At 39.2% G+C, this 27,731-nt stretch overlaps 2 protein-coding genes across 6 annotated transcripts in view; one reads left to right on the plus strand and one right to left on the minus strand.

Annotated features, from left to right (window-relative positions):
• Positions 1 to 27,731, plus strand: part of ZC2HC1A (zinc finger C2HC-type containing 1A) — a 69,548-nt gene that overhangs the window by 26,016 nt on the left and 15,801 nt on the right. The window contains exons 8-10 of one of the 4 annotated variants that reach the window (XR_003526898.1): positions 5,360 to 5,467; positions 6,157 to 6,596; positions 18,841 to 18,852. Coding sequence is in view for 2 of the 4 variants with exons in the window: in XM_027638667.1 (XP_027494468.1) it covers positions 5,360 to 5,467; positions 6,157 to 6,343 (295 nt within the window). In the remaining 2 variants the exon portion in view is untranslated. Of the gene's footprint in view, positions 1 to 5,359; positions 5,468 to 6,156; positions 11,479 to 18,840; positions 18,853 to 23,889; positions 23,909 to 27,731 lie in introns of those variants that run through there. The other 3 variants (XM_027638668.1, XR_003526897.1, XM_027638667.1) reach the window with 3 other exon arrangements.
• IL7 (interleukin 7) lies at positions 16,665 to 27,391 on the minus strand. Of its 2 annotated transcripts, XM_027638669.1 has the most exons (6): positions 27,299 to 27,391; positions 23,810 to 23,952; positions 20,183 to 20,269; positions 19,275 to 19,429; positions 17,680 to 17,839; positions 16,665 to 17,575 (listed from the first exon to the last, which is right to left on the minus strand). In XM_027638669.1, the coding sequence occupies exons 1-5, from the start codon at positions 27,306 to 27,308 to the stop codon at positions 17,686 to 17,688; spliced, it is 549 nt and encodes a 182-aa protein (XP_027494470.1). In that variant the 5' UTR covers positions 27,309 to 27,391; the 3' UTR covers positions 16,665 to 17,575; positions 17,680 to 17,685. The 2 variants fall into 2 exon arrangements, with proteins under 2 accessions (XP_027494470.1, XP_027494471.1); XM_027638670.1 differs by having other exon boundaries at positions 16,672 to 17,838; positions 19,277 to 19,429.

Genomic DNA, 27,731 nt, shown 5'->3' on the forward strand with positions numbered 1-27,731 from the left:
AAACAAAGTTGGGTTTCTTTCAGGCTTGCCTCTGTTCATCCTTTACAGAACAAAAAAAGAAGTGAAAAAGGAAAAAAATGTACTCCTTACCAATTTAAAGTTAAGAAGTCTTGTACTTACATATCTATTACTTTCTAATGCCTTAAACTTACAACGTGTAATTATGAGCCCCCTTTTCTAGGTGCAATGTGTGACATGAAAGTTATTCTTAAAGGAGACCAAATGTGCATACATTGTGCAGATTGTGAGAATACCTAATCCAGACATAAGTCTATGAAATCCTCTCCTCTTTAAAGCAAGAAAAACCCTTTTGTTTGCTGGATAATTAAAGTCTGTTTTATACATTCTTTTTTAAGTCAATGGGATTTCTTTGGTAATATAAGTATTTAACTGTGAGTACTTTATTTTTTTCTGCGATAACTTGAATAGCAATTTAGCAATCTCCTTATGAGTACCTGTTTATATATTTTAGTAGTAAGATGGACAAGTTAGGCCCACCACTGTGAACTGGAAGAGATGTACAAAGGTTTTAGGACACTGATACAAAACCAGACAGTAACAACAAAAGATCAAATGAGTTCTTGTCTATAAAGAAGTAAGTATTACAAATCAATATGGTTTATCTGTTTTGCAGAAATGTTCCTTTTAAGCAGAAAAGTGTGCCCTTGACAGACATGAGCTGCCCAGTATGTCTTCAGTATAAGTGCTGTGGGAGATGAGTAGGTGATATAATTAGTATCAGTGAGAGGTAAACAGCTTCAGAGTGGGACGGGAAGGATGCACATTTTCCTCAGATTTGATTTCTTCTGTCACTGATAGGTTATGGCTTAAGAGTGATAAACTTCTGTCTTTCTAAATCTGAGGTCAAACTGATTTGCATGATATAAAGCTGAAGTAAACATTTAAGCCTGATAACTGTACTATTTTAGTAATTTTATTCCCTTAAGGTCAAATGTTTATCTCTCTCCTATATCTGGTCCAAAAACATATGGAAGGCAGACTTTGTAATGAAAGGTAAAGTCTTTTGTTAAGTCCAGGTTATCTCATATAAAGACTTTTGAATATTCAGAAGTCTTCATAAGATCTGAGTTTGGAAGGAAGGGTGTTCCAGTTATTCTGATCTTTTAAAGAGGAAATAGATACTATATCGTAGTTAAACCTTTGATACAATTTGTAAGATCCCAAATTCAAATAGGCTGTTTTTTCATAAACTATACCTTAAAACTTACTGCAAAAGAGAAATTAGTACTGAATGATATGGCACATACATGAAATGGAAAGCTTTAAAGCATAGAAATGTGTCTGAATCTCTTAATGCTGTAACCAAAGCTGTAATATCTTTGAGACAGGGACAAAACATTTGAACTTGGGTTTCTATATGAAGAAGCAAAAAAGCAGTGAAAGGAGGGAAAGCTCTTTCTAGACAAACAAAATTTTCTTTCTTTATTTGTTGTTTTGCATATTTGGTTAGAGTTAAAAATCCTGTGAACCACCAAAAATCAGGTCAGTTTTTCATTTTGTAATACATTATTAAGATGTTGATAATTTGACTTAACAAGTTACTACAATTGCTTACAATATCCCCAGTCCGTACGGTGGTGATTTGATTTTTCTTGAGAAAATTTCTTTAAGAATATAGGCACTTGCTCTGTTCTTCGTAACACCTCTCTTGTTCTTACTGAAATATCCACTGAGTTGGTGAGTTAAATCTGCCTTCCTTGCAGGAGATGATTCAGTGTGTTGTATGCCAACAGCATTCAGCAAATGTGGATAGTTCCTAGCGATTCTTAAACTCAGCATAGCAGTGTGGACGGCAGAGGTTTCTGGACTTTGGGATGCATGCCATTAATCATCAGAAAATTATTTATGACTTTGCACAGAACCATGAGCTGTTGTGGGTGTTACGATGACAGCTGTCAAGAATATCTGAAAACACCCTGTCTAGGAAGCAAGCTTTATATATCAGTATTTTATGATAACATTCAACCAAATTGTGAATGCATGCATAGAAGAAGACAAGCTTCTTTACACATTTCTTTCAGATTTTTATTTTGCAAGCAGTGGTAATTCAATAAGATGTACAACATGAGCTGCTTTAGGAATGGAAGTCACCTTCAGTCTTATTTCTTTTAAAATTGAAAGTCGATAATAAATGTCTTTAATGGTATGTCCAGATTTTAGGAGTTCCAGGTGGTTGTGGTACACAGCCTCCTCTGCTGTCAGGCTGTATTAATACTTCATGTGATACAACTTACAGTGAGGATTTATATAGTTTTTCAAAATCAAAACAAAAAATCCAACCAAACATAAAAAAATAAGTGAGGAAATAGCAGAGATGGGACAGATCGAAAGAGACCTAAGCTGTTGTGGCAAAAGTTGAAATAATCAAGAATATCTGACTTCATTGGAAGACCTCTCTCTAGAGATCAGATTGCTACTTAAGGATGCAATTTCAAGGTTTTTCACCAAATATACATGAAACCTGATGCTAATTATGTGTCCAGATTTGAGCTGAATAAAGATAGACAGTGGCAACCTGCTACTTGTATTGATTTACTCATCAAAAAATGCAGAAATCACAGAATCACAGAGCGGGTAAGGTTGGAAGAGACCACAATGGACCATCTGGTCCAGCCTTCCTGTTCAAGCAGGTGAGGTTGCTGTTTATTGCAGTCAATGAGAATCATTGCAGACTCATATTAAAGTTTCTAGTCTGAAAATATATTTAGGGGTTTTTTTCTGTATATTTAGAAAACTAGTGACAAAAGACTGCAGAAATTATGCAGAAAGCTATGTTTAAACATTTTGGAATGAAGATGTCCTGTTAAATCTTTAATGAATGATGTTTTATCTGTTCATGGGACTTTGCCTCCCTTAATAGACAGGCTGGACAGTGCGCTTTGAATGTGGCTTTTCAGAATTTTGATTTCTTCCCACCCCTCCCTTGTTCAGTCACTGAATGCTGCACTAGACGCAATACAAATAATGTTTTTAAGACACTAATTTCTCTGAAATTTCTTTAATGTACACCTAGTATTAAAGCATCAGATTAATTTTCAGAGTACCTAGTGGGATGAGGGTATATGGTACATATCTTAGAAAACTGAACAGTTAAAATACAGGAAAGAATAGTGGCCTGTTTTTCATGTCAATTTATTTCAGATATCTAGGACTTCTAACATGATGTTCAAAGCCAATTGATTCAAAGTACACCCTGAAAAGACTTCAGTTTAAGAAATTATTGCTGTTAGTTTTGAAAAAGGATTATGTTAGTCCCAAGGTGAAAATCCAGAGAAAAATGAGTCAGTAATATTTTTGGAAAATTTGTTTTAAACTACTTCGAACTGTCTAAACAGAAATTGAGACACAATTCTATTCTTTGTGTCATTGTCTGACCATCCCTGATCCATGGTGGCCCATACTGTTTCTGTGTGTACAGCTGATTTTTTTCTTTAAATGCTTTTCTAGCTTCCTTAGCAGGTAAAGTAACAGTCTGATATGTTCTTTCCACTATTGAGCTCTAATGAATTTTACTCAGTTATAAGCAAAGGTCTCTCCTCATTGTAAAATGAGATGGAGGAAATAACAAAGATAGAGTATTTAACATCTGTACTGTTGTGCATACTTGTAGCAGTGTAATTTAGGTTACATTTAGACTTTTATCCCGGAATTCTATAACTTCTGAAAGACATAACTTTTAGTAAGTTTTAATTCTGATATAACTGACGTAGTGCTTTTCAGTCTCCACAGTGGTTTTTTTCAAGTAAATCCATCCTTAGGATCTCCTTGTTAAATAAGAGGGCAGGCAGGAAAACTAATGGAGAAGGTTAGTATTCTGCCCAGTGAGCAAGAATCTTTGATCATTCCACTCTACCTGTTCCATGTCAAAGGCATTCTTGTTAAACTTGAATACTTTAGTTAGGTTTTATTTCATTTTATTTAATCTTAAATTTAGTTCTGATTTCCACCTTTGTGCCTAATCATTTGATCATTTCACCACTGGTTTAAGTGATGGAAGGAGCTGAAAAGCCATCTTTAGCCTATGCTCATGAAATGATGGAAGAAATGTTTTATGCAACATGTCTATAATTCAGGAGTTATTACATGTTCCTCAGCTGTGTCAGTGTTGCATTTGAAGTTACTGGAGTTGAATGTATTTCCTTATATATGGTTTGAAAACCAAACCAAGACCAGCTTGTTTATAATTCTGAAAGGAACAGTTAGGGTCATCTGAGTGGAAGGGAAAAAAAAAATCACTTTTGGGTTTTTGTTGCTGAATGGGCTCTTGGCTCTTGATGGCTAAGCTTTTTTGATGGAGTCTTGTTTTAATTTTTTTTAATGTACATGAACCAGTCCCACCTAAATTTCATTTATGCATAGTTGTTCAAGAATGAGAACAGAAAAACTTGGTGGGTCATGCACAAGATGTCGTAGTAACTGAACACTTGCCAAAGAAGAAGAAATTCCAGTGAATGGTAATTCTTTTGAGCAGTGATGAAAACTTCTGTCCTCGGTCACTAATGCTAAAACAATGCCCCTTCCTATTTATTTTTCTTAGTGCCACTCAGATTTTTCAGGGGATTCTGATGTTTCTCTACTCATCAAAGCAAGCTGTGAGATGTTCTCTATGTTTGGGATGTGCTATTTGTTGTATACTGGCTTCTCATAAAACTCACAAATCTTGAGAAAAACAGCTTTTGCAACTATGTGGTCATACTGTTGAAGCCAACTTTAGGAACACTGTGACAGGCTGTTAAAAATGAGGCCCTAATGCCCAGCTGGATACACTTTTTTTCTCTCCTCCTTCTATTTATATTCCCAATATAATTATACTTTGAAGAAAGAGGATCTACAGCGTTATCTAAGAAGCATGCATCCTAAATAAAGTCTGTGGGTATGAAGAAAAAAGTCTTGTGACTTCATATTGGTCACAAAGTCTTGAGAATATGATGTCCTTTCTGCAGATCTTAAACTATTAAGACCTGCAGTCTATTTCTGTGAAAGCCCCGCCAGTTCTAAAAATTGATTTGTAATTTGTCAAGGTATACATTAAAATGTACTAAACAACCCCTAGTGCAGGGTCTGCCTGTATTTTGGTGGGTTAGCAACTGAGACACATAAACAGGAAAGGACTTGCTGTTCCATTTAGCTTGTCGTTGTAAGATTCAAGTCATATGAGTTCAAATCACGCAAGTTCATGCCAAAGCTCTTATCTGCTCTTGGTAGGAAAGGAGTTACTTTTCATACGATTAATTAATGTGTAGATTAACTTTTTTTTATGTATATTACTTGTAAATGCATATTCTTGTATGGATTTCTGTTTGTGTATATAAATCACCAGATATTTATTCTATTTTAGAGGCGCAGCAAAAGCCCGGACATCAACCCCTCCTAGTGTGGCAAGAACCATGAGCACGGGTGCTTTAACAAACAAAAGAAAAACTAGCAATTCAGACACTTACTCAAGGTAGCTTTTAACTTTGTGGATTTTGTCATCAATAGAACCTTCATGAAAGGAGATTACTTACTACAAAAGAAGTTGGGGAAAATATTCTTCTCTGCAGCAAATAGATAACTCATGGTCAATATTATTTGGCATGTTTAAGTTACTCAATATATTTTGCATATTTATCATCAGGCAGCATACCAGCACAGCTTTGTCATCAGCTGTCTCACATGTGCACAGAAGACCGTGTTAGAAATGTCAAAAACCTCTTAGGAGCTGTTGAAAAAATAGGCACATATTCTCTCAGTAGAAATTGAATGAAATCTTCATGCTAAGCACACAAATTCTCTGTTGCCTGCTCTTTCAAAGGGTAGGATGAAAATTGTATTGCTGTTTTAGCCTTTTTTTTTTTTTTTTGACAAGCTAAATTTTAAGTTTTAAAACACTCCAGTTAATCTAACTAGCAAATCAAATATTTGATCCTGCTCCTAGAACTTTGACATTTTTCATTTTCTTGCAGGGAAGGTGGGTATCTGGAGATCCATAGGGGAGCCGGGGTAGAGTTATAAGGTATACCACTGTAAACAGGAAGTGTATGCATGAAAATTACAGTAACAATAACTATAATTCACTGCAGAGGTTAGAATAATTTCACATCAAGTTATACTGAACTGACTTACAGAGAATGTTCTTTATCTGGGAATTTTCAGGTCTGACGGTAAAATTGGGTGTGACAGTGGAGACTGTGCATCCTCAGTCAATGGAGGAAGTTCAAAAAGCAGCGAAAGAATTTCACCTGTACACTTATCAAAGTTCTGCCATGAATGTGGAACAAGGTACCCAGTGGAGTGGGCAAAGTTTTGCTGTGAGTGTGGAATTCGAAGAATGGTTGTGTGAACATATCCTTAAAAGCAAAAAGAAAAAGAGAAATTGGAAGCATCTGCTATGTACTGTTGCATGGAAAGCTAGAGCACTCCAGCCAGTTTGACTTCATGCTGCAAACATGTCTAAACATCATTTTGTAATTTTCTGAGTGCAATCTTCTGGTTACACAGTTATTTATAAATGAATATATATACTGTATATAAAAATAGTAGCTACTAAGACTGTGCCATTCAAGGAAATACTCTTTACTCTCTGTTGGAGAAGTGTTAAGTAATCTAGGTAGCAGAAGTGGTTCAATGTTATTTTTTTTTTGTAAAGCCAAGTAGACAAAGGATTTTTTTAAATCACATATGCAGGGTAATACTTACCCATAGGGAACTAGCCATGAAGAACTTGGGCTTCAGAAGTTTCTCTGTGGAAGTATTTCCTTCATCTGTGACAGTAACTTAGATGCTGTGTTCTAAGTGAAAACAACACGAGCAACTCCTTATAAATTCCAAGTTAATAGTGTAAAATGTCTGGATCTTTAAACTCTCTAACAGTAATATCCTAATTGGACTTTCCAGTTACTTCCTAGGACTTTTTAAAGAATCAAAGTGAAAAGACTACCTGAAAATTTTCTTTGCATGTAAGAAGAAAGGCAAGATTTGGCTTTTCATGTTCTGTTTTTCAAGAACATGTTAATATTTTTATCTATTTATAAGGGCAAATATCTTCATTTTATTAAGTTCCTTTTGTTCAGAAATACTTGTCTTCCTCCTCCTGTGCTCCACTATGACTAGCCTATGTAAAAGTGTCGTGTTTCCTGTCTTTGTCTTGTTTCCAGAGGTCCTGCTTATTTTTTTCTCTTCCCTCATTTCCTGAAGGAAAGATGAAGTCTATGTTTATCCTACCTAAATGTTGAACTGTTATTTTGAAAACAGCCTTCTTGATGTATCCAATACCAAAAAAAATAGTTCCATAAAAATGTATGTTATTATAGCAGTAAAACTTGATGTAAATAGTGACTATTTTTATTCTTATTCCTGTGAAAATAACACAGCTTACATATGAGTGCATAGTGGAGTAGCTGTGCTTCATAGCTTTATGTGTCAATACCTGACATGGGTTTTACTGCAATTTTGTGTATTCTTGGGCTCTGAACAGCAGCCTCTTGAAATTAGTAACAGACTTCACATTAATTCTTGTGGAAGAAGGGTCAGACCTTGAAAGTTGTTGGGTTCACAAGCTGAATCATTTGTTTTGTATCTTAATGTAGTAATTTGTTTTGTGAAGTTTTGCTTTGAAGTACTTGCACCATCTTCATAATGCGTAAAAGAACAATCCGAAGCAACTCAACTGTGCCTTTCCTGCAGTAAATACACTCTTTTTGTTAGAAATGAATACTTTCAGCTCACAAACACCATTAACATCAATTCATGTAATTTCTTTGTAGCTTATGAAAAATAGAATGTAGTGTTCCATTATAGTATTATGGTCATTGTTTGCATTCTCAAAAACTGTGATTGTTATCAATGGGGCCAATTTAGAAGAAAACATTATTGAAGAAAAATATCTTCAAAGCACATACCAGTCTTGGAGGATGAGAGATTTAAGAATCTTGACGTAGTCACATTGCAGGCCGCAAACTATCGATATTTGAGAATTTTAGTTCAATGATTGTCTTACACTTCTTATACAAAATTATTTTTAGAAATTATCCTTAATTCAGTGTAGTGTTATAATTGGTGTAAGATGGCTGTTGAGCATGGTAGGATGGATGACTTGTAATGATAGTTAGAACTGACTAGGCCAGTTTATTTTCTAAGTAGTTTAGATTCTGGGATCTCTACTATGACATATTCATATCTGGACTTGGAAGAACTGGAATTCTGCATTCCTTTGCATAGATAAGCCTGCTTTGGAAAAGTTGCCCTGGACTTGGGCCATAGAGATCTACAGACTGAACTATTGCAAGCCGAGAGTCCATCAGCAAAGATACCAGTCCAGAATAGATTTGATCATTTAGGGAATCTACTCTGACTTGGTGAATTTTCAGTTGATTCCACTGGAAAATGCGTTTTACCACTTTCTACAAAGGGAATGTTTCATATGGCACTAATGTCTTTCAGCTTTTCCAGGAGTAATATGACTGTAGAAAAAACAAATTGTTTCTCTTTTGAATTGTAGGTGGCAGGTTTCCTAGTTTCAAATCAGTCCCCATACAGTTACTGTATTTTTTGCCTTTTGAGTTGTTAATGTAATTCTTTGCTTTCAGTGCAGCATTTAGTAAATTACTGGAGTAGCACATCATTTACTTCATTTACATTTCTATGATTTATCACAAGGACTACACAGGAGATTAACTTAAACTGAAGAAAAGATTTTTAAAACTGATAGTTTAATTTGGCCTTAAAAAGAAGGTCTATGAAGCATAATTGACTGTTCATAGTAACATTGGATAATGTGTGTGTGTGTTTGAATCTACAGTAAATATAAGCAGACAATGAAATTATATTTGACTGTGCAGTTGGCTACTGTATAGTGAGACTATCAGAGGCCCAGTATGTTTCCTGTTTATCAAGTGGTTTTGTTACTGAATGACATAGATATCTGAAGTCACTCATGTTACAGACCCTAGCCTGTATCAGCACAGGTTATTGTAATTCCATCTCGGTGAAATGTTTGTAGAAAACAGCAGATTTGTTTTCATACTGCCCCTGCAGAAGTGAGTGTGGGAAACAAATTTGTTATATTTAAAGAAAAAGAAATTTTAAGGGAGTTGGACTTTGAATTTTGAATCTTTAGTGTATTACACATGTCAAGAGTTCCCAAATTTAATTTATTAGTGATCTAAGTCCAAATCCTCTTACCCTAGTTTTTCCCACACCTTTATGCCTTGGTTTTCATGGGAGGAAAAAATATGAACTATGCACTGTCTATTTTGTAGTGAAATTTATTGATGTGATTCTTTTAATGATTCCTATACCATTGTCTAACCCTATGACGGACTTTTCTTTTACTGTCTGCCATTATATCTTCCTAATGTGCTTACTAAGGTTCTTCCATTCATTGAAGGGAAAAAAAAGTAAAATTCCATTTAAAGAAATGAGGAAAAGGCTGGTTTTGAGGTTTGGCCTGAAGGAGTTTGCATTCTCATTGTACTTCTGTGATTATCTCTTATACAAGGGACCTCTCTGTGCCAGGAGTGCAGGATCATTGGAACTATGCTGATAGAAGTGCAATGGAGTTACGAAAAATACTAGCTTCAGTAGTAAAAACAGCATAAGACTTAATCTCTATATGATGTGACCTACACAGGTTTATATTTATGCATGATACCCTAGGTAGTTTCAGAACTGGAATCCCTAAATATACATCAATTAAAGTATGTGTTTATATGGATGATTATACCATCAGTCTCACACAGCAATGCAGGGAAGTGGGCACAGGGAGGTGCTTCACTGCCATTTTGGGTTGTAACTATGAAATGAACATTTAGGCAGAATTTTTCAAATTCGCCGAAGAGACTCGAGGAGCCCTTGAACTCCCCAGGAAGTCTTTCAACTCCCCAGAGCAAATGGGAAAGCTCCACCCGAGGGTTCCCCGGACGGGAGGGTAGTGCGGCGGGGGAAGCTCTCCGTGATGCTCCAGCGTGGAGCCTCTCTCAAAGTGCCAGAGCAGCAGCTGCTCGAGTGCAGACACGCATCCTGCAGGTTTTCAGGATGGTAACTCCAAATTTTAAGACCTGACCCAGTTTTTGTGTCATGGAGATTCTCTGTCATCTACAAGAGACTACAAGCTCCGAGTTCACCACCACAGCTGAGGGTGTGTGCAAAGAGAGCGGTTTCGTGATGCGTGCTTACCAAATCAGTGGAAGGAAGAATGACGGCAGTATTTAAATGCTAATAAACAAGGTGTGTGTCAGTGCACACTAATGTAGGCTATGTAATTAGTCTACGTATAAAATTAAGTGTATTGCAAAGCTCACAAAAAGTGCTGGTTTCCATCACATAGACTTTGTATATGGGCAGAGAACAAATCCGTTACGAGTGTTTTTTAATCTTGGCTGACAAATTTGTGATTTGTAAGAGCACTTTTTGCAACTTTATTCTATCCAGTTTGACTAAGCTATGAATAATTATATGGGTTGTATGACAGGGTAGAATTTTTATCTTTGGTAAAATTGGTTTTAGTGACTCTGGTGAAAATAGTTTTTATTGCCTTTGAAGTACAGCTTATTCCAACTTGTGATCATTTTGCTGCTGGTTGGTTTGGTTGGGGCTTTTTTCCAACTTGCTGACTAAGATTTGAGTGACCTAATTGTGTTGTTGGAAGAAGTGCTAGGTAAAAGACTCTGTTAACTGTATTCAGTAGTTACTTGGTTGATATGTTCTTTGAAGTATTCACAGTATAAGAGATTACTCTTGCACGTTTTTGTTTTGGTTTGGGTTTGTTTTTTTGGTGTTATGTCATTCCAGAATGCACATTTCTGGAGGATCCTATTTAGGCCCATTCCACTTCATCTTGCCAGAAAACAGCTTCTTCAAACTCCTCTTAATTAGTGCTTTTTCTTCACAAAAATAATCACTAGGGAAATCACATTTCCCCAATTTGAACATAATACTTTGAGTCAGCGAATCAAATATTCAGTTTAATATAGCTGAATATTGAACCTAAGTTCTAAATAGGAGTGCATGGTTTACCATAGTTCTTTGTTTCTGTTTGGCTTTCTGGCAGAACCATGAATGGATTTGGGTGGGATTTGTAGAGTGCTGAGTATGCCATGACTGTTACAACACCTACTTTATATGATTGCTTTAATTCTTGGTGTTCATCCCTTATATGACACTTAATATGTTTATCTTTGTAAGTTTATTTATTGATGTTCCATGTTTTTAAACAATGTGTTCATTCATGTGTTTGAGGTGATTAATTTTGTCAGCATTGCATTTATTATGTTTGCCTTACCCCTCAGTGCATTAAATATTTGTGTATGCGACCGTCCGGGGTTTTTTTTTTTTGCCAGAATTCCTGGGTTTGTTTGCGTTTTATTCAGTACATTTTGTTTATTTTAAAGTGTCAGTTCTGTTTTAATTAATAAATGTAAATCAGCACCTAATGCTAATTTGCCACTTGTTAACAATAAAGCAAATATGCTCATAAAACCTTTTGTGATGCACAAATTTTTGTAGTGAAATGCGATATTGTCTTAAATGACATAACGTAGGGCTAGGTGATATAATTTCAGCCTTATTCAGGTACACCAGACCTGATATGAGGACCATCCACTGTCTTCTGCTGGCAGCTGGGAGTGAGCCGCTTAGTTGTTATTTTCAAAGAATAGGGGTTTTAAATTTACTGGTGAGATGAGACTTGGATGAATAGAAACAAATTCCTCTTTTCGTTACTCTCAGTAAGTTCCTCTTATTGAGCTCTTTTGTTTATTTGGAGAGAGATGGATTTGAAGCGTAGACTACTCAGTGGAAAAGGAAATATCTGGGTGGATGCAGCCTGGGAGTTGTGGTCAATGGCTCCCTATTCAGGTGGAAGCCAGTAACAAGTGGTGTCCCTCAGGACTCTTGCTTTGGGACTGGTGCTCTCTAATATGTTTGTCAATGGCACAGACAACGGGATCAAGTGCACCCTCAGCAAGTTTTCAGATGACACCAAGCTGAGTGGTGCAGTTGACACAAGAGGAGGAAGGGATGCCATCCAATGAAACCTGGGCAAACTTGAGAATTGGGCTCAGAAGAACCCAGTGAGGTTCAACAAGTCCAAATCCCAGACATAAGCAGAGACTGTGAGAAGAAGTCATTGAGAGCAGCCCTGCCAAGAAGCGCTTGGGGGTCCTTGTGGCTGAAAAGCTGGACATAAGCCAGCAATGTGTGCTTGCATTCCAGAAAGCCAGCCGCATGCTGGGCTGCATCAAAAGAAGTGTGGCCTGCCATTCAGTGTGGTGCAGAGTACTGCATCCAGCTCTGAGGCCCACAACATAAAAAGCACATGAACCTGTGCAGTGAGTCCAAAGGGCCACAGATATCATCAGAGGGCTGGAACACCTCTCCTTCGTAGACAAGCTGAAGGAGCTGGGTTGTTCAGCCTGGAGAAGGTTTTGGGGAGACCTCATTGTGGCCTTCCAGTACCTAAAGGGTGTTTACAAAAAAGGTGAAGAGGGACTTTTTGCAAGGGCCTGTGGCAGGACATAGGGGAATGGTTCTAAACAGAAAGGAGAGATTTAGATTAAATGTTAGGATGAAGTTCTTTACTGTGAGATTGGTAAGGCACCAGAACAGGTTGCCCAGAGAAGTTGTGGATACCCCATCCCTGGAAGTGTTCGAGGCCAGGCCAGGCTGGATGGGGCTTTAAGCAACCTAGTCTAGTGAGTACCATCCCTGCCCATGGCAGGGGGGATGGAACTAAATGATCTTTAGGGTCCCTTACAAACCTGTCAATGATTCTGTGATGTTCTGTGATTCACCATATCTGCTTTGGAGGAAGGCAGATACATTTTCCCTTCATTTTGTATGAAATTCATTTATGTGCCAGAAGTCAGCAAAATTTTTTGTCACTGCTGAGATTCTGTGATATTTGTCATGTTGCCTTCCTCTTTATTCTGGTTCACCATGAACATTTTAATCAGTAGGAAGAAAAAATCCCAATAAAAACCTAAATAGCTGTTGAATGAAGCATGTCATAAAGCTAACATACCTTTTGCTCAGCACAAAGCCAGAGAGGTGGAATTGGAAGGAAACAAAACCAGACAGAAGAGATTTACTCCTGCATCTTTTTGATTAAGAGCTACAGCTGTAAACACTTTTTTGATGGTGTAAAGTTAGTATTTGAATGTTCTCTTCCAGTGGCCTTCCTTGATTTGGCTTCCTAAGCACCAGAAATTCTTTCTTCTCATGAACCACAGAGCATGTATTTCATTCTTGCTGTTAGAAATGTGCAACCCCATCTTGCTCATGGGTTAATCATCCCTTGCTGCTTTCTTATAATCATATAAAATCATAGAATGGTTTAGGTTAGAAGGGACCTTAAAGAACATCTTGTTCCAATGCTGTAACCCTGTCATAGAAGGCCACCAAATTGGTCAGACATGATGCCAATCGCCTCCTTATTTTTCATATGCCTTAGCATACTTTCCAGGAGGATCTGCTCCACGATCTTTCTGGACACTGAGGTGAGACTGATTGACCTGTAATTCCCCAGGTCTTCCTTATTTCCCTTTTAAAAAATGGGAGTTATGCTTCCCTTTTTCCAGATACTGGGAACCAAATTGCCACAACTTCTCAAATATGATGTATAGTGACTTAGAGGCTTCCTCTGCCAGTCCCTTCAGAACTCACAAGATACATCACAACAGGTTCCATGAACTTGTGCACCTTCACATTCCTTAGATGGTCTCAAACTCGAATCTCCTGTAACAACAGTGCTCAAATTTTTTTTACTAATTGAAATACCTAAGTTTTTTCCCTTGATACCTAAAAAAAAAAACTCGGGGAGAAAAAAAACTCCGAGGCAACTTAATTTTGGAACTAAGGTGAGGGAAGGTTTAATGATGCCTCTAAGGCAATGGGGTTACAAGAGGCGTGCAGCTCCCTGATCCAGTGTTACAATTTTATAATACTGTCTGTCCAATCCCTGATTTTATCCACCCGTCGGCCTTTACCCCGGTCCACCCCTGACCCGCCCCTTGGGAATTGGGTCTGGGGTCGTCCTGGGACCCTTTTCTTCATCATCTTGGTCTTCTTTGGAGTACAGAGTACATACAGTCACCCAGTTCTTGGTTGTATCTTGCGGTTCACACTAGGGAGCAGATGTCCTTGAACAGAAGAAAACCTACCTTGAAAGAAGACTAAATATGCCAAATGGAATTTAAGGGGGAATTGATACGGGGAACATGGAATGGGGTAAGAGGGTTGGGTATCTGTGTTGCTACTGTGCTAAAGGGTGAGGGAATGAATGCAGCTGCTTCTAAAAATCTACATTTGCTACATAACTACTTCTAAAACTTATAAAAATTAGAAAAATCAAAAAAATCAAAAACCTTAAGGCAACAATAGCTTCCCATAAATTCTATGTATTTCTAAATCACGGTTTTGTTCTACTCATATTACTACTTTGCTGTGGCCAAATAAATAAAGAAACACATAAATGAAAGTGGTAGTGAGGTAGGTGTGGTGGTGATAATACCATGCAAGTTTTCCCTTTGCTCATTCCTGCAAAGCAGTTTATTGCCACATTTGTAATTCCAGGAGAGACCAGAGGAGGTTATCACTCTCTACAACTACCTGAAAGGAGGTTGTAGCCAGGTGGGGGTTGGTCTCTTTTCCCAGGCAACTATCAGGAAGACAAGAGGGCATGATCTCAAGTTGTGCCAGGGGAGGTTTAGGTTAGATATTAGAAAGAATTTCTTTACAGAGAGGGTGGTCAGACATTGGAATGGGCTGCCCAGTGGATTCTCCGTCCCTGGAGGATTTTAAAAAGAGACTGGATGTGGCACTTAGTGCCATGGTCTAGTAACTGCAGCGGTAGTGGGTCAAGGGTTGGACTTGATGATCTCTGAGGTCCCTTCCAACCCAGCTGATTCTATGATTCTATGATTCAAATAGAAGAGAACAAAGAGTACAAGTCAGTGCATTTAGCAGTTAGTGTTTGCATGTAAGTGGTGACTCAAGAAGTTTGGCAACAAGAATCAGACAGGCAGGATATTTATTAAGAGAAGTAATCACAAAAAAATCCATGATTTCTTAATCACTCAGTTTAAATTTCTTTCTGAATCTACCCTTGGTCTTTCCCCCACAGTAGTCCTGAAACTGCTTTATTTGCCTCAAGATTTAAGTTGTGGGCTGCTGCTTAAGTCATTTAAGCTGACTTAACTTTCGTTTTTGTTTTAATTCATGCTGCCGTTTCCTTGCCAAGTGGTTATTAGGAAATAAATCTTGGCTTTCAACTGTTCCTAAATTTCCAAAGAAAACCAAAACCACTGTTCTTCAGTCTCAGAGACCACTTGAATCCTCAGTCTCCTGGGTTGTCTTTCTGTCCCTTTAGAGGCAGGGATTTCCAGAGAAGTCCTTACAATAGGGGTTACATTCATTTATCTGCAGTATGATAGTTGGAAATGTTTCCATTCCCCATTACATAAAAGATTTATGGGTTGGCTTTGGATTTTTTAAGTGTTTGGAGTTAAAGTTGCAATCTCTTACATGAAGAGCTAAAGAGAATATGTGAAAGTCTCAATCACAGTTTTACAAAGTTATCACTCCTGCCTCATTCTCACCATAAATAGATGGGGGCTGGAGGGGGTTGTGATGAGTTGACCTTGGCTGGATGCCATGTGCCCACCAAGTCACTCTATCGCTCCCCTTCCTGGCTAGACAAGGGAGAGAAAATAAGATGAAAAATGACTGGTGGATTGAAATAAAGAAGTTTACTAAAACAGAAGCGAAAGTTTGCATGTGTACAAGCAAAGAAAGAAAAAAGATTTATTCAGCAAGTGATTTTCAGCCACTTCCCGGGAAGCAGGGCTTCAGCACCGTAGTGGTGCTCCAGAAGGCAAACCTCGTAAATAACAAATGCCCCCCCACCCTCCTCCTTCCCTTGGCTTTTATACCTGAGCTGATGCCATATGGTATGGAATATTGCTTTGGCTAATTTGGGTCAGCTGGCCTGGTTGTGTCCCCTCCCAGGATCTTGCCCACCCTCACCCCTTCATGGGCAGGGGAAATGTCAAAAGACAGCGCTGATGCTGTGCCAGCTCTACTCAGCAGCAGCCAAAACAATGGTGTGCTATCAGCATCTTTCTAGCTACCATTGCAGAGCACAGCACTGTGAGGGCTGCTATGGGAAAATGAAGCCCATCTCAGCCAGACCCAATAGAGGGGTGTATTGCAGGGAAGCATGACATGTTTGCTTTGCTCTTAACCTCTTCCCTCACGGATTCAGTACAGCAGTCTTATTCCAGTCAAATACATAAGGCTAAGTGCTGTTTCCAGTCAACTGAACAGTTTGAAGTATATCCCACCATTTTTTCAGGTGTTTATTCTGAATACCAAAATTTTCTCATAGTTCTGCAGAAAGATGCTTTTAGCACAGATAAAACAGTATTATATATTGGTTTACTGTGAAACAGGAAACAACAGGCTGGCTTAGCTAAAGCTTTCCCAAAGTATTTAGTCCAGGGCAGGTGGCTGGTATGGAAATGTTTGCCTAAACTGGCCAGGTTACAAGCAGCTAAGAAACAGGTATTTTAAGAGGGGAAGTACCCAACGGCTGGAAGTTACATTACCAGCTGTGCTTTAAATGACTGGCTGTGAAATAAAGCTAAAAATGGAGTAGTTACAGTCAAAAACTGAACAGCCCAATTCCATATAAGACAAATATTTTATTACCAAAGGAGTTATAATATCAAAGTAAGAAACTGCAAAAGAGTTATAAACAACTATAAAAATACTTATATTTATCCAAAATTAAATATGAACACTTTATTAGTTAAATGCCAATATATTATTCTCTGACAGTATTCACACATTTTAATTCATGGTTGTCTAACATCTTAAAACACGTTATATAAAATAATTGCATATAACAAATCTCAATCCGAAGCTAAGAAATTCTAGCTCCTCCTGCAGCTAACTATGGGTTAACCAAATTCATAGGGCTAGTGCTGCTAGTCAGCTGAACAAACTTACATTCAGGCCTCTCCTTTTTTGCCTTCCATAGGACTTGCTGTCTTACCTCTACTTCAGAGAGCAGAAGCATGCTACATCTCTCAGAAATCAGTACCCTTTCTAAGTTTTTCAAAAAGTTGACTTCTTCCCTGCTCTTTCCAAACCCAAATCAGTTAGCAGACCCATTTGACCTACACTGAAAACACTTCTATGTCAGCAGAACATACTCAAGATTAGCTGCTGCTTTGATAGATTGTTACTTTTGGATCTTGATGAGTTTTACATAGATATAAAGAAACCAGCTACTTTTCCATACTGTTTTCTTCACCCGCAGCTTCTAAGATGATTTTATAAATTGCAGTAAACATGCAAATAGATTGCTTTCATGTGATGGTATTATAAAGTTACTTGAAAAATCAGAATATTCAAAGTAGTTTCCAGAGCACAAAGGTGGGACACAGCCTTCTGTAGAGTTCTTTATTTCACATGCTGGTCTTTTATTTCCACTTCTTGGACTTCAGCAGCTTGTTCAGCTGTTTCTGCTTATTCCATCTCCAGGAACAAGGTACAGTAGCTTTCCATCAGAATTCTGGCATAAAGTGTTTATATAAGCGAGCAAGGTTACTTGAAGAATGCATATAAAATGCAAAGGTACCAAGTAATGCCACTTCAAAAGAAAAGAACAAGATTCACCTGGAGTCACCTGGAAATTATTTTTTCAAATTTATTCCAGCAGGATCTAAGGCTAGATATATTTTCTTTCAGTTCACAAACTTCTTGGCTACATTTCTTTCTGGACTGTTCACCTGTCTCTGTATCTTCTTTATCAAATACATTTACATGTGGACAAATCTGAAAAAGAACAGTTTGTATTGTTACTTGAGGACTGCTTATTCTCTTCCTACAGACATCTTTTAAAATAACCCATTCTGTTACATTTCAATAAATAATGCAGGTACCATGCATGGTAAGCCAGAAAGCTGGGCTGCTCACAAAGCAAGCCATGGCAGTACACAGCCTGCATCATCCTGATGTTCTCACTCTGAACAGAGCCCTGCTGCCACCCCTGCCCATGGGACTGGGAGAACATGGCTTTAATACACAGCAAACTAGGACAGCTGAAACCAGTGTGTCCAACTGAGATCATGTATGTCCTGTATCAGTGGTTTAAAACTTATCCTCCATTATCTGAAGGACTGGGAAAATAAAGCCAATTAAATTGTGAGCCAAACTTCAACTGCATGTGTTGAGACTTGTGGAACAAGACAGACTTGTTCTAGTGGCTGGTGCTGTGGCCTAGTATTCAGGATCTTAACCAGAAAAAACTGCTGTGGTTCCTTTTTCATATTCAATGGCTACTCATAATTTTTTACTAAATTATTTTAATTGATCTTCAAAATAAAAACAGGCATCCATGAGGTTAGGTCGAGTTGCAAGGGTGACACACTGACTTCTATGACTTTGACTGGGATACCTTTTAAAGTAAGGCAAACAGTGGATTCAGCACAGGTGACTAAGCAAATCATCCAACACTATTTTGAAGATCTGGTCCCAGATTATAAGGGTCTCTCCATTTCAATGAGTAAAAGAATGAGTTAAATGCAGCTTTCAATCCAACTATTTAAGCATTATATCCTATGGGGCCTATGTGGAGACTTTTTGATGTTGGTTAATATTTTTGTGTTCAATAAGTAACACTGAGCCACACTTAAAAGAACACTCTTCCTTTGCTAAGGTGGCCTGTAGATAATTGTGCTACGTTTGAGTGACACATTAAAAAGAAGATTCTGCCAATGGCTAAAAATCCAATTATTATCATGCCTAACTGTTCTTATTGAATTTGAGATACTGTAGTTAAAATAAAGACCAAAGAGATTATGGAAAAGAGACAAACTCCCCCCTAACTGTTAAAACAAACCAGATCAAACATTACTCTTAGGGTAGAACCCCAATGAGAAGTAACAACTACGATTTTATACACTGGAGAAGCTAAACACCTTCTTCCCACGAGTCTGGCCTTTGTCTTTTACTGGAGAATTAACTCAGGTATTTCAGTACTGAACCACAGTAGATATCTTCACCATAGAATTCCAAAGGATTGTTTTACTTAGTCTTTGCACTGGGCTTAATGTCTATGATAAGATATGTGCTATACAGAGCAAAATTCCTCTTGGATATAACGTGTATGATAGTTGTAAATTTGAGAGGTATATGTGAGAGTCTGTGTTGAATAGCTCTAAGCAATAAGTCAAATAGGTAAAATAAACTGTAGAACATCATTACCACTTACTTTTTCTTTTCTGTGTCCTTCACATTTGCACTTCAGAACCTGCAATGTCCCACATGAGACGAATGCTGCTTTCCATCTAAAGGCTTTGCTGATTCTTTGCTTATGAAAGAATCTGAGCATGTTGCATGCCATGCTCTGTAGTGATTCTATTTCCTGTAAAGGGAGAAAGAAAAATATGTCCTGAAAGGTCTGCACCATTGATTCTTTGCAATGGTTTGTCTTTAAAAAAAAAACCCTCCATCAATTACCATTAGTTTATTTTGCTTTCATAGTGCTAATCTTTTCCAATAAAACACATAAGTACTCTAATGTACCTGCCATGTCTTCAAAATATTTAAAGAAGTAATTTGTAGTAGTAATAATAATAGCATAAGGATGTTAGGGAGAAATCACAGCCATAATGTAATCAATTGATGCTGTTAGGAAAACAGGAAGTGATTTTGGAGTCAGTCCTTCTATCAAGTCATGATAAAATCTACAGCAACGGCTGACAATTGTGCTTTCTGCCATTTGAGATGTGCCCAAACTATTATTTAAAGCTTTCAGATCTGAAGTGGAAAGCTTAGCTAATAAAAGTTTCTGTAGAAAAATAAAAACAGCGGTTGGGAAATTTTAATGTTTAATTCCATTTCCATTGTACTATTTGTACAGAAAAATCTTTATAGTAGAAAAAAAAAATCTATATTTCTTGGATATGGAATTGCTTAATATTTTAATTTTAAAAATATCAGTTTTCTTGACAAATTCTATGATTCCAGAGTCATGAAAAAGAACAACCTTAAATATTATGATTTGACTATTAAAAGGCTATATTACTCTCTATCACAATATTTTTTTCAGGGACTGGAGTGTACAAATAACTCATTTGATTTTATATTCTCTAAATTCTGAGAAGTTAAATTTTACCTGAGTATCGTTGCAGAAAAACACTTTGATATTTTGGAGATTTTTGTTCCTGCAGCACCTGTCACGATTCTGAGCAGATATATTTACCTGTAAAATATCGTATATGTTTAGACATGGAAGTACTTTTAATCAAGTGAGGAAGTTTTCTGCCTAACAGCCAGTCATGTCAACAGTAAATCGTTCTGTAGCACCTCTTCAGTTAGGGTAGCAGTGTTAGTGTACAATTCTGAGCTCTTCTTCAACAAGCAGGAAAATAAAATCCCAATCCAGCTACACTATCTAAAGGTATTCACAGAATCACACAAAATCACAAAATGGCCAAGGCTGGAAAGAGCCCATATGGTCCCATGCCCCTGCTGAGACAGGGCCCCTAGAGCCGGTTGCCTAGGACCACGTCCAGATGGGGTTTGAATATCTCCAAGGATGTAGACTCCCTTGGAAACTTGTGCCAGTGCTCAGTCACCCTCACAATGAAAAAGTATTTCCTGATGTTCAGAGGGAACCACTTGTGTTTCTGTTTTTGCCCACTGCCCCTTGTCCTATTCCTGGGCACCACTGAGAAGAACCTGTCTCTGTACCGTTTGCCCCCTCTCTTCAGGTATTTATACACATTAATGAGATCACCCTAAGCCTTCTTTTCTCCAGGCTGAACAGTCCCAGCTCTCAGCCTTTCTTTATTAGGCAGATGCTCCACTCTGTTCATTGTCTTCATGGCTTTTTGCTGGACTCTCTCCAGTAGCTCCTTATTTCTCTTGTATGGGGAAGCCCAGAATTGGACATAAATCTGTTAAATTTAAATCTTCCTATTCTATCAAATTACTTTGTTCTTTGGCAATTTTGAAACATACAGAAATGTTTAAATCTTAAATCTCTTGAATTTTAACACTGAATACATTAAATACAATGTTTGTCAATGTTCATCTCCATAATACATGACCCAGGCTCTAAACAGCTACAGCACTCACTTTGCTATGTACTAACAGAATATGGCTTAAGCAATATCACTTGCTCCTTTGTGTGACTATAATCTTTATCAATGGTTTAATCTCTGTTCTTTTTTCTTTTACTTTCACACTTGTCATCAAGATGTCAGTGGAACCCAACTCAACAAAAGCTTTGTTTTCTTCTTCAGCCTGTATCCATATAGCCCAATGCAACCAGAAAGGCTTTGAAAAAGGCAGCGCATGACAATATTGTGTTAAATCTCCTCACTTAGGCGTCTATATGAACACATTAGACAACTTAATTCCTAAAGTTTTTATGTATATTTTCATGTAACAGTGTCTATATTTTAGAAGGTCACCCAAGATAAATAGAATTTCATCCAGGAAGTGTTTTCAAAACCAGGACTTTAGGGAGTCAAATATTGACTGGAAAAAAAAAAACAAACAACCAAAAAACCCCCAATAAAACCAAACAAAAAAAGTCAAACCAAAAACATTTGGAAGCTAATCTAATTTGGAAGCACGTCTTTGCTTGCACCACAACAGAATGAAGTTTTGCTGCAGTCACACAGCACCAAAAGTTATAAATAAATAATTAATTGCACAAATAAATAAATAACCAAATAAGTAATCACCCTGAAACCTATATATCTACAACTTCAGTTGCTAACTGCTATGGTATTTACCCATTCCCACTGGCTTCCTCAGATCACCTTTAGTATAACACACAGTAACCACTTATGAAGACAGTTTATTGGCTGTGACTAAACCAACCTAAGGGAAATCTGGACCTCAGAAAAGTCATTAGTGAAAATTAAATTACCTTACAGAGATCTACTATGTAACCCACGAGTAATCTCCATAACTGCTTCAAACATCAGGATGAGGGACTGAAAGCTATTGACTTTGGCTCTGCAATTGTAGGGAAGTGCCTAGTGGGCAGTTGCTATCACCCACACAAGCACTGATTTTACATATAAGACAAATGAATCTCTCTTAAACTGGGAAAAATAAAGATAGAAAAATGAAGAAACTTGGGCAGTAGTTACTGGTACATGCCTGTTCTAGGAAGTAAAAGCTTCAGAATTCAGTACATTCCCATTAGTTTCACAAACATTAATTCATTATTTATTTATTTATTTTCATAACTTTTCGTTTTCATACAGTCTGCTAAAAAACTCATTATCTTAAAAAAAGCCTCCATAATATTTATTAAAAAATTACAATTAAAAAAAAAAAGAAAAAAAAAAGATAAGTACTTTCAAAACGTACCTGGAAGAATGGCATTGTTCCATTCAAATCCTTGATGACATCATAAGGCACCAACTGCATCAAGCTCTGTCCTACAATTGGGCAGTGGCAAACCATTGCCACCTCCAGTCCAGGAAATTCCTCCAGCCTCCCTGACCCTGCAGTTTGAGTGGAACTGGGATGCACCTCATGCCTATCCACCACAGGAAGACAGCAAGATCTGCTTCCCAAAGGCTCTTATTTCTTTCATATTATTTTCTCTGATAGGTCAGCTATCCTGTAACTGCTCACCAAGAGGGTTTATTTTTGTTCTGTAGGAGATACTTGTTTTTTGTCAGCAATAAGACAACAAACTGAAGGGAAGAGTTGTCTATTCTAATATGACCATGAATATTTTCTCCAACTTTGGTGCCTTGTTCAGGGTAAGGTCCCTTATCTCTCTTCATAATCTCAACAAACACAACATGATCAGAATGTTAAATGATCATTCTCTGACCCTAGAAGTATTTTGTTTCCAGATGAGGGCTGATGTGTCTTGGTAGAGGAAGGTTGGAAACCACTGGCATAGTGCTCTGAAGAATAGTGGTGGATCATAGGTGTGAAGAAATACAGTGGCTTCAGATTTCACCTTTGGAAAAGCACTGTATACAATTTTGGATTTTGTGCAAACACATCCTTGTTTAAGACTGCAACAGAATGGTGAATTCTCATTGAGTGACAACCTGTCAGAAAAAATCCCATTTTCATGGAAATGCCTCTGCTAATCCAACTATGGTGTCTTCTCCCATGAAAATCTTGACAGATGAATTTAATTGTTAATAAATAATTCATGAAGAACACTTGGAAGGTAAGTTTTGGGCACAGATTGGTAAACTGTTGTGATACTGTTTTGCCAGCTTAGAAAAGTTCATTCTTTGTTGGCTAAATAAGATTATTAATAGGTAAAAGAAAAAGGAACTTTTATTTTCATATGAATTTTGTGCCTCTATGCATTTGTTTTCAATGGACAACACAAAACTTCAGTCAAGAAGTCTACAATTAGTAAAACAAATTACAAGTTGTGTAATGTTTTCTTCTTTTGATAAAAACATACAAACAGAAGTAGTCACGAAATTACTTTAGAAAAGAGTACCTTTTAATGCAATATATCATCCTATTTATTACCAAATGGTACATGTGTCTAACTACATGATGCACAGGCACAAATACCTGTATCACAGTATTTGTACATGCAAATAGGCAGCATCCACAGATTTCAGAGATTTTAGAGAGACTAAATTGTCACACCCCCTCAAATAAAGCCACTATTCCAGGATAACGTGTGGTTTTAAATTGGTCTTTTCTTGTGTGTTAATGTTAGAGCTTTTATTAATATTTTCTATCATCTAAAAATAATCAACATTTTTCTGAAAGCCCAAGAGCTATTACCTACCAGCTCATTGATGTCATGAATTAGTATGTTCTCATACTTCACATGGATTTCAGATGTTTTATTTTCCATTGCGCAACTAGATGAATTCACTGGAGACAGAACAAGGAGCAGTGGCAGAACTGGAAGAGTAGATCTAAAAAAGGCTGGATTACAAGAAGAACAGTTAAATATACATTAAATGCCCCAGAGTGTATGTTTTATTTACAAATACATTCTGTAATCTGTTGAAATAGTTTAAAAGGGATATTCATACCAACAAATGACTAATCCTTTCTTGAGAGAAGGATTCTGCTCCAGATTAAGACACTGTTTGGGTGTCCAAACTCCCTCATACTCAAAGATGATTCAGACAGCATTAGTAAGAGGATAAAACTACTGAGCTGACCAGCAACTTGGCGACTGCTTAGGCTGAATTCATCTCCAGGCTTCACTGCAAGCATTGACAAGGTCTCTCCATTGACCATAACCAGCCCATAACCAACCCATAACCACCTCAGGCATATGTAGACAAGTAAGTGTCTTGGTTGAATAAGTTTAGACGTCCAAGTGTCTTAACCTGCAGCTGAATCTCATCCTGACTGTCCATTTTTCATTCGATAAATTCTACAAATCCCCATGAACACATCTTTACATCAAAGGTGTGTTTAAAAACATTTTCAGGCTGACCAAATGTACAAAGCCATACTAATGGCGATAACATGAGATAAAGCAGAAGCACAACCTTCTCTTCAAGATTTTTGCAATGTTTTGGAACAAATCTCGCTGCCCCCCTCTTTGTTTCTCCCTTCAGTGTACTGTCTTGCTTTGCTCAGACCCCTGGTCTTCTGTCTTTGGATGATATCCAGGAAAATATGAGTTCTGTGAGGATAGGCTGAGAGAAAAGACCAAAATATCAAAAGACCCCAAAGCAACTGACAGGGTAACAGAAGGCTGCAGGTGACTGACCTGGTACTTGGAATGAAGGACTAGGTACATTAGGAAGCTCATAATTGGACTATGGTCTACAGCTCAACTAGCTAGGATGATGCTTAAATGGAAGGCTTTGAAAAAAAAGCAAAGCTAGAAATTTCTGATGGGGGACTAGTGAAGATCACAGCAGATTGCTGGACTAGTACGAGCTGTTTCTGCCCATCTCTGCTACTGAGTAAGAACTGCATAAGGAGTAACTATGGGGTAGGAGGCAGGAAAGGAAGAAGGGATGCCCTGACCCTAGCTGCTACTTTTCTTCCTCTATGGCGAGGATGGGCTGTTGGGTACAGCCAGCCCTGCACTCGAGAGATGGACACCTCTGGATCTGGACACCACTAGCAAATCACAGCCTCAGAGAGAAATCTTCCACAACTAAGAAGAAAGCAATGAAACTCGACCATAATTTTTGCTGACCCACCTAACCTCTGTAACGCAAGAACCCCAAGACACACCACATGCTCCCAGCCATTAAAACAAACACAACCCATCCCAGCCAACTCCAAACACAGAGCATATGCTTCAAAGAAGAAAGCATACCACTTTTCCTGACTACCAAAACCTTGTTTTTCTGATAGATTGCTTGTGAACACGCTGTGATGTACACCTCTGTCCCAGAAAAAGGACTGGAAAAGTTTTACATGTACGAGCTAAATCACAGAATTCTTCTTATGGCAAGCTGCCAAATTTTAATGGGAAATCGGATGGATTGAAAACCAAATTTTCTAACCTTTTCAATATACTGATCAATGGAGGTCTATTAGTTTCTCAAAAAAAAAACCTAGCCTGAAAAGCTAAGTGGATCTTAAATGGATCCTACATGTATAAATACAAAAACCATGTAAGGCGACTCTATTATGATCTTCAAGATCCAAGTGGACACTTTGTAAATCTCTATGCTAACTATAACTGTGTTAAGCAAATTATCAGTTTGAAGGACTAAGATTTAACATTTTAAAAGATGTTCAAAAACATGCAAGAACTCAATTACAGGACATTTTTCCAATCTCCATTGCACATCTTGATTCCAGTGCAAAAAAAAAGAACTGCAATGCTAGTTTGCATTGTAGCAGTAATACAAGCAACTTGTATATGCTGCTTCACAAACATGCTTCAAGAGACAAAAATAACAATTTTCTAATTTAAAACCAATCTAACTGACTCCATCACTTAAAATTTTTGGTTGTTCAGCAACAAGTGGAGACAACAGGTGAAAACTGCAAGGTCACTTTTATTTATTTTTACTTTCTCTGTATTGTACAGATTGTGGGCCTTTTTTAAAATGAGGAAATTACAGAATCAAGGCAGATAGTGAGTTGCACACTTGTGAAGTCCCTTAAGCCTTTGCAGGACCAGTATCGAATCTGTTCAGACATTTCTGAATGAGTCCTCTGAAAGAACCATTAGATGAGTGTCATAAAAAGTTCTGGGAGCTTTACACTGAAAATCGAAAGGGATTTTCTTAAAGTTAGGTAACTGCAAAAGAAGAAGAATTTATAGCACTCCATATGACCAGCACTTCAAAAGAAAGAGAATCTGTATTACTGGTAATACCCCATCTTTTCAGTAAACTCCCAGAAACTCCTAAGTCATACCTGGAAAGCCCCAAAAATTCTCCCAGAAAAGACAGGAAGACTTAGTATTCCAATATTTCCTAATAATTGGAAAAACCCTCTTGGATTTTTAATTTTAAAAAACCCTCCTGTGCATGCCGCCCGAGGCGCGCCCCCAGCCGCACGCAGCGGAATCCCCGCAGCAGCCCCGGTCCGCCACAACCCACCCTCGCCTCGGCGGGCGGCACCCTCTGCCCCTGGACCCGCTCCGCAGCCCGCAGTCCCCGGGCAGCGGGGTCGCTGCCAGCTGTTCTCCGTCTGCCCCCCGGGACCCGTGCTCAGGGCCGGGCGGGCGCTCCGCGAGGGAGACCCGAGGGCAAAGCACCGCCGGCGCTGCGCGGCACCTGCTTCGGGCGCGCCCACGGGGCGGCAGGTGCCCACAGCGAGGCAGGTGCCCACAGGGGAGCTGGTGCCTCCAGCGAAGCTGGTGCCCACAGGGTGGCAGATGCCCACAGCGAGGCAGGTGGCCACAGGGAAGCTGGTGCCCGCGGTGGGTGCAGCGATGACCGGCGCGGGGTAATGCTTCCCGCAGCTCCCCCGCCCCGCGCCGTCCCGCTGCCTCTGCCACTCCCGAGCTCCGCTTCCCGGCAGCAGGCGGGATGGGAACCGGACGCTTTTACTTTCATTCTACGGGGAAAACTGAAAAAAAAAGCAAAACTGGGAATTTCCCTGACCGTCACCGTGGGTTTAAAAGGCACCGGGCGGCACTGCGCCAGCAGAGCAGGCGAGACGGCGCGGAGACAGCGGAGCCGGTGAGGAGCCAGCGCGGCCCGGGGTGCGGAGCGGAGCGGCGGAGCCCAGCCCATCCCAGCCCAGCGCGGGAGGCAGGTGGAGCGGGGCGCCCGTGGAGCGGGCTCTTCCCGCCGCCGCCTTCGGAGCGGAGCGGTGCGGTGCGGGGCTCGCTCCTTACCATGGAACATGGTCCGCGGGGAGGATGTCAGGGAGCTGCGCCGACGGCTCCGCGGTCATGGTGGCGGCGCCGTGTCGCCCATGACGCCCGCAGCCCGCGGAGCGCCGCGCAGGGGCCGAGAGGGGCCGCGGCGGCCGGGCGGGGCTCAGCAGCCCCCGGCCGCCCGCCCGCCGAGCGGGGTCGCGGCGCTGTCAGAGGCGGCGGCGGGACGGCCGGGCTTTGCCTTTCCCATGGGGCTCCGCCGGCCGCAGGTACTTTCACTTTCTGCTCCGCCGCGGCGGAGCTGCCCGCGGCTCGGCGGGCGGCGGTCCGGCCGCCGGGGCTGGAGGCATCCCCGCTCCGCTGCCGCAGGGTCGGGAGCGCCCGGGACGGACGGCGCGGAGCGGCTATGGCGGGGCCGAGCCGTGCCGGCGGGGTTACATAGAGCCCCGGC

Source organism: Corapipo altera, unplaced genomic scaffold (genome assembly GCF_003945725.1).
Source record: "Corapipo altera isolate COAL_440 unplaced genomic scaffold, ASM394572v1 49, whole genome shotgun sequence".
Classification (NCBI taxonomy): domain Eukaryota; kingdom Metazoa; phylum Chordata; class Aves; order Passeriformes; family Pipridae; genus Corapipo; species Corapipo altera.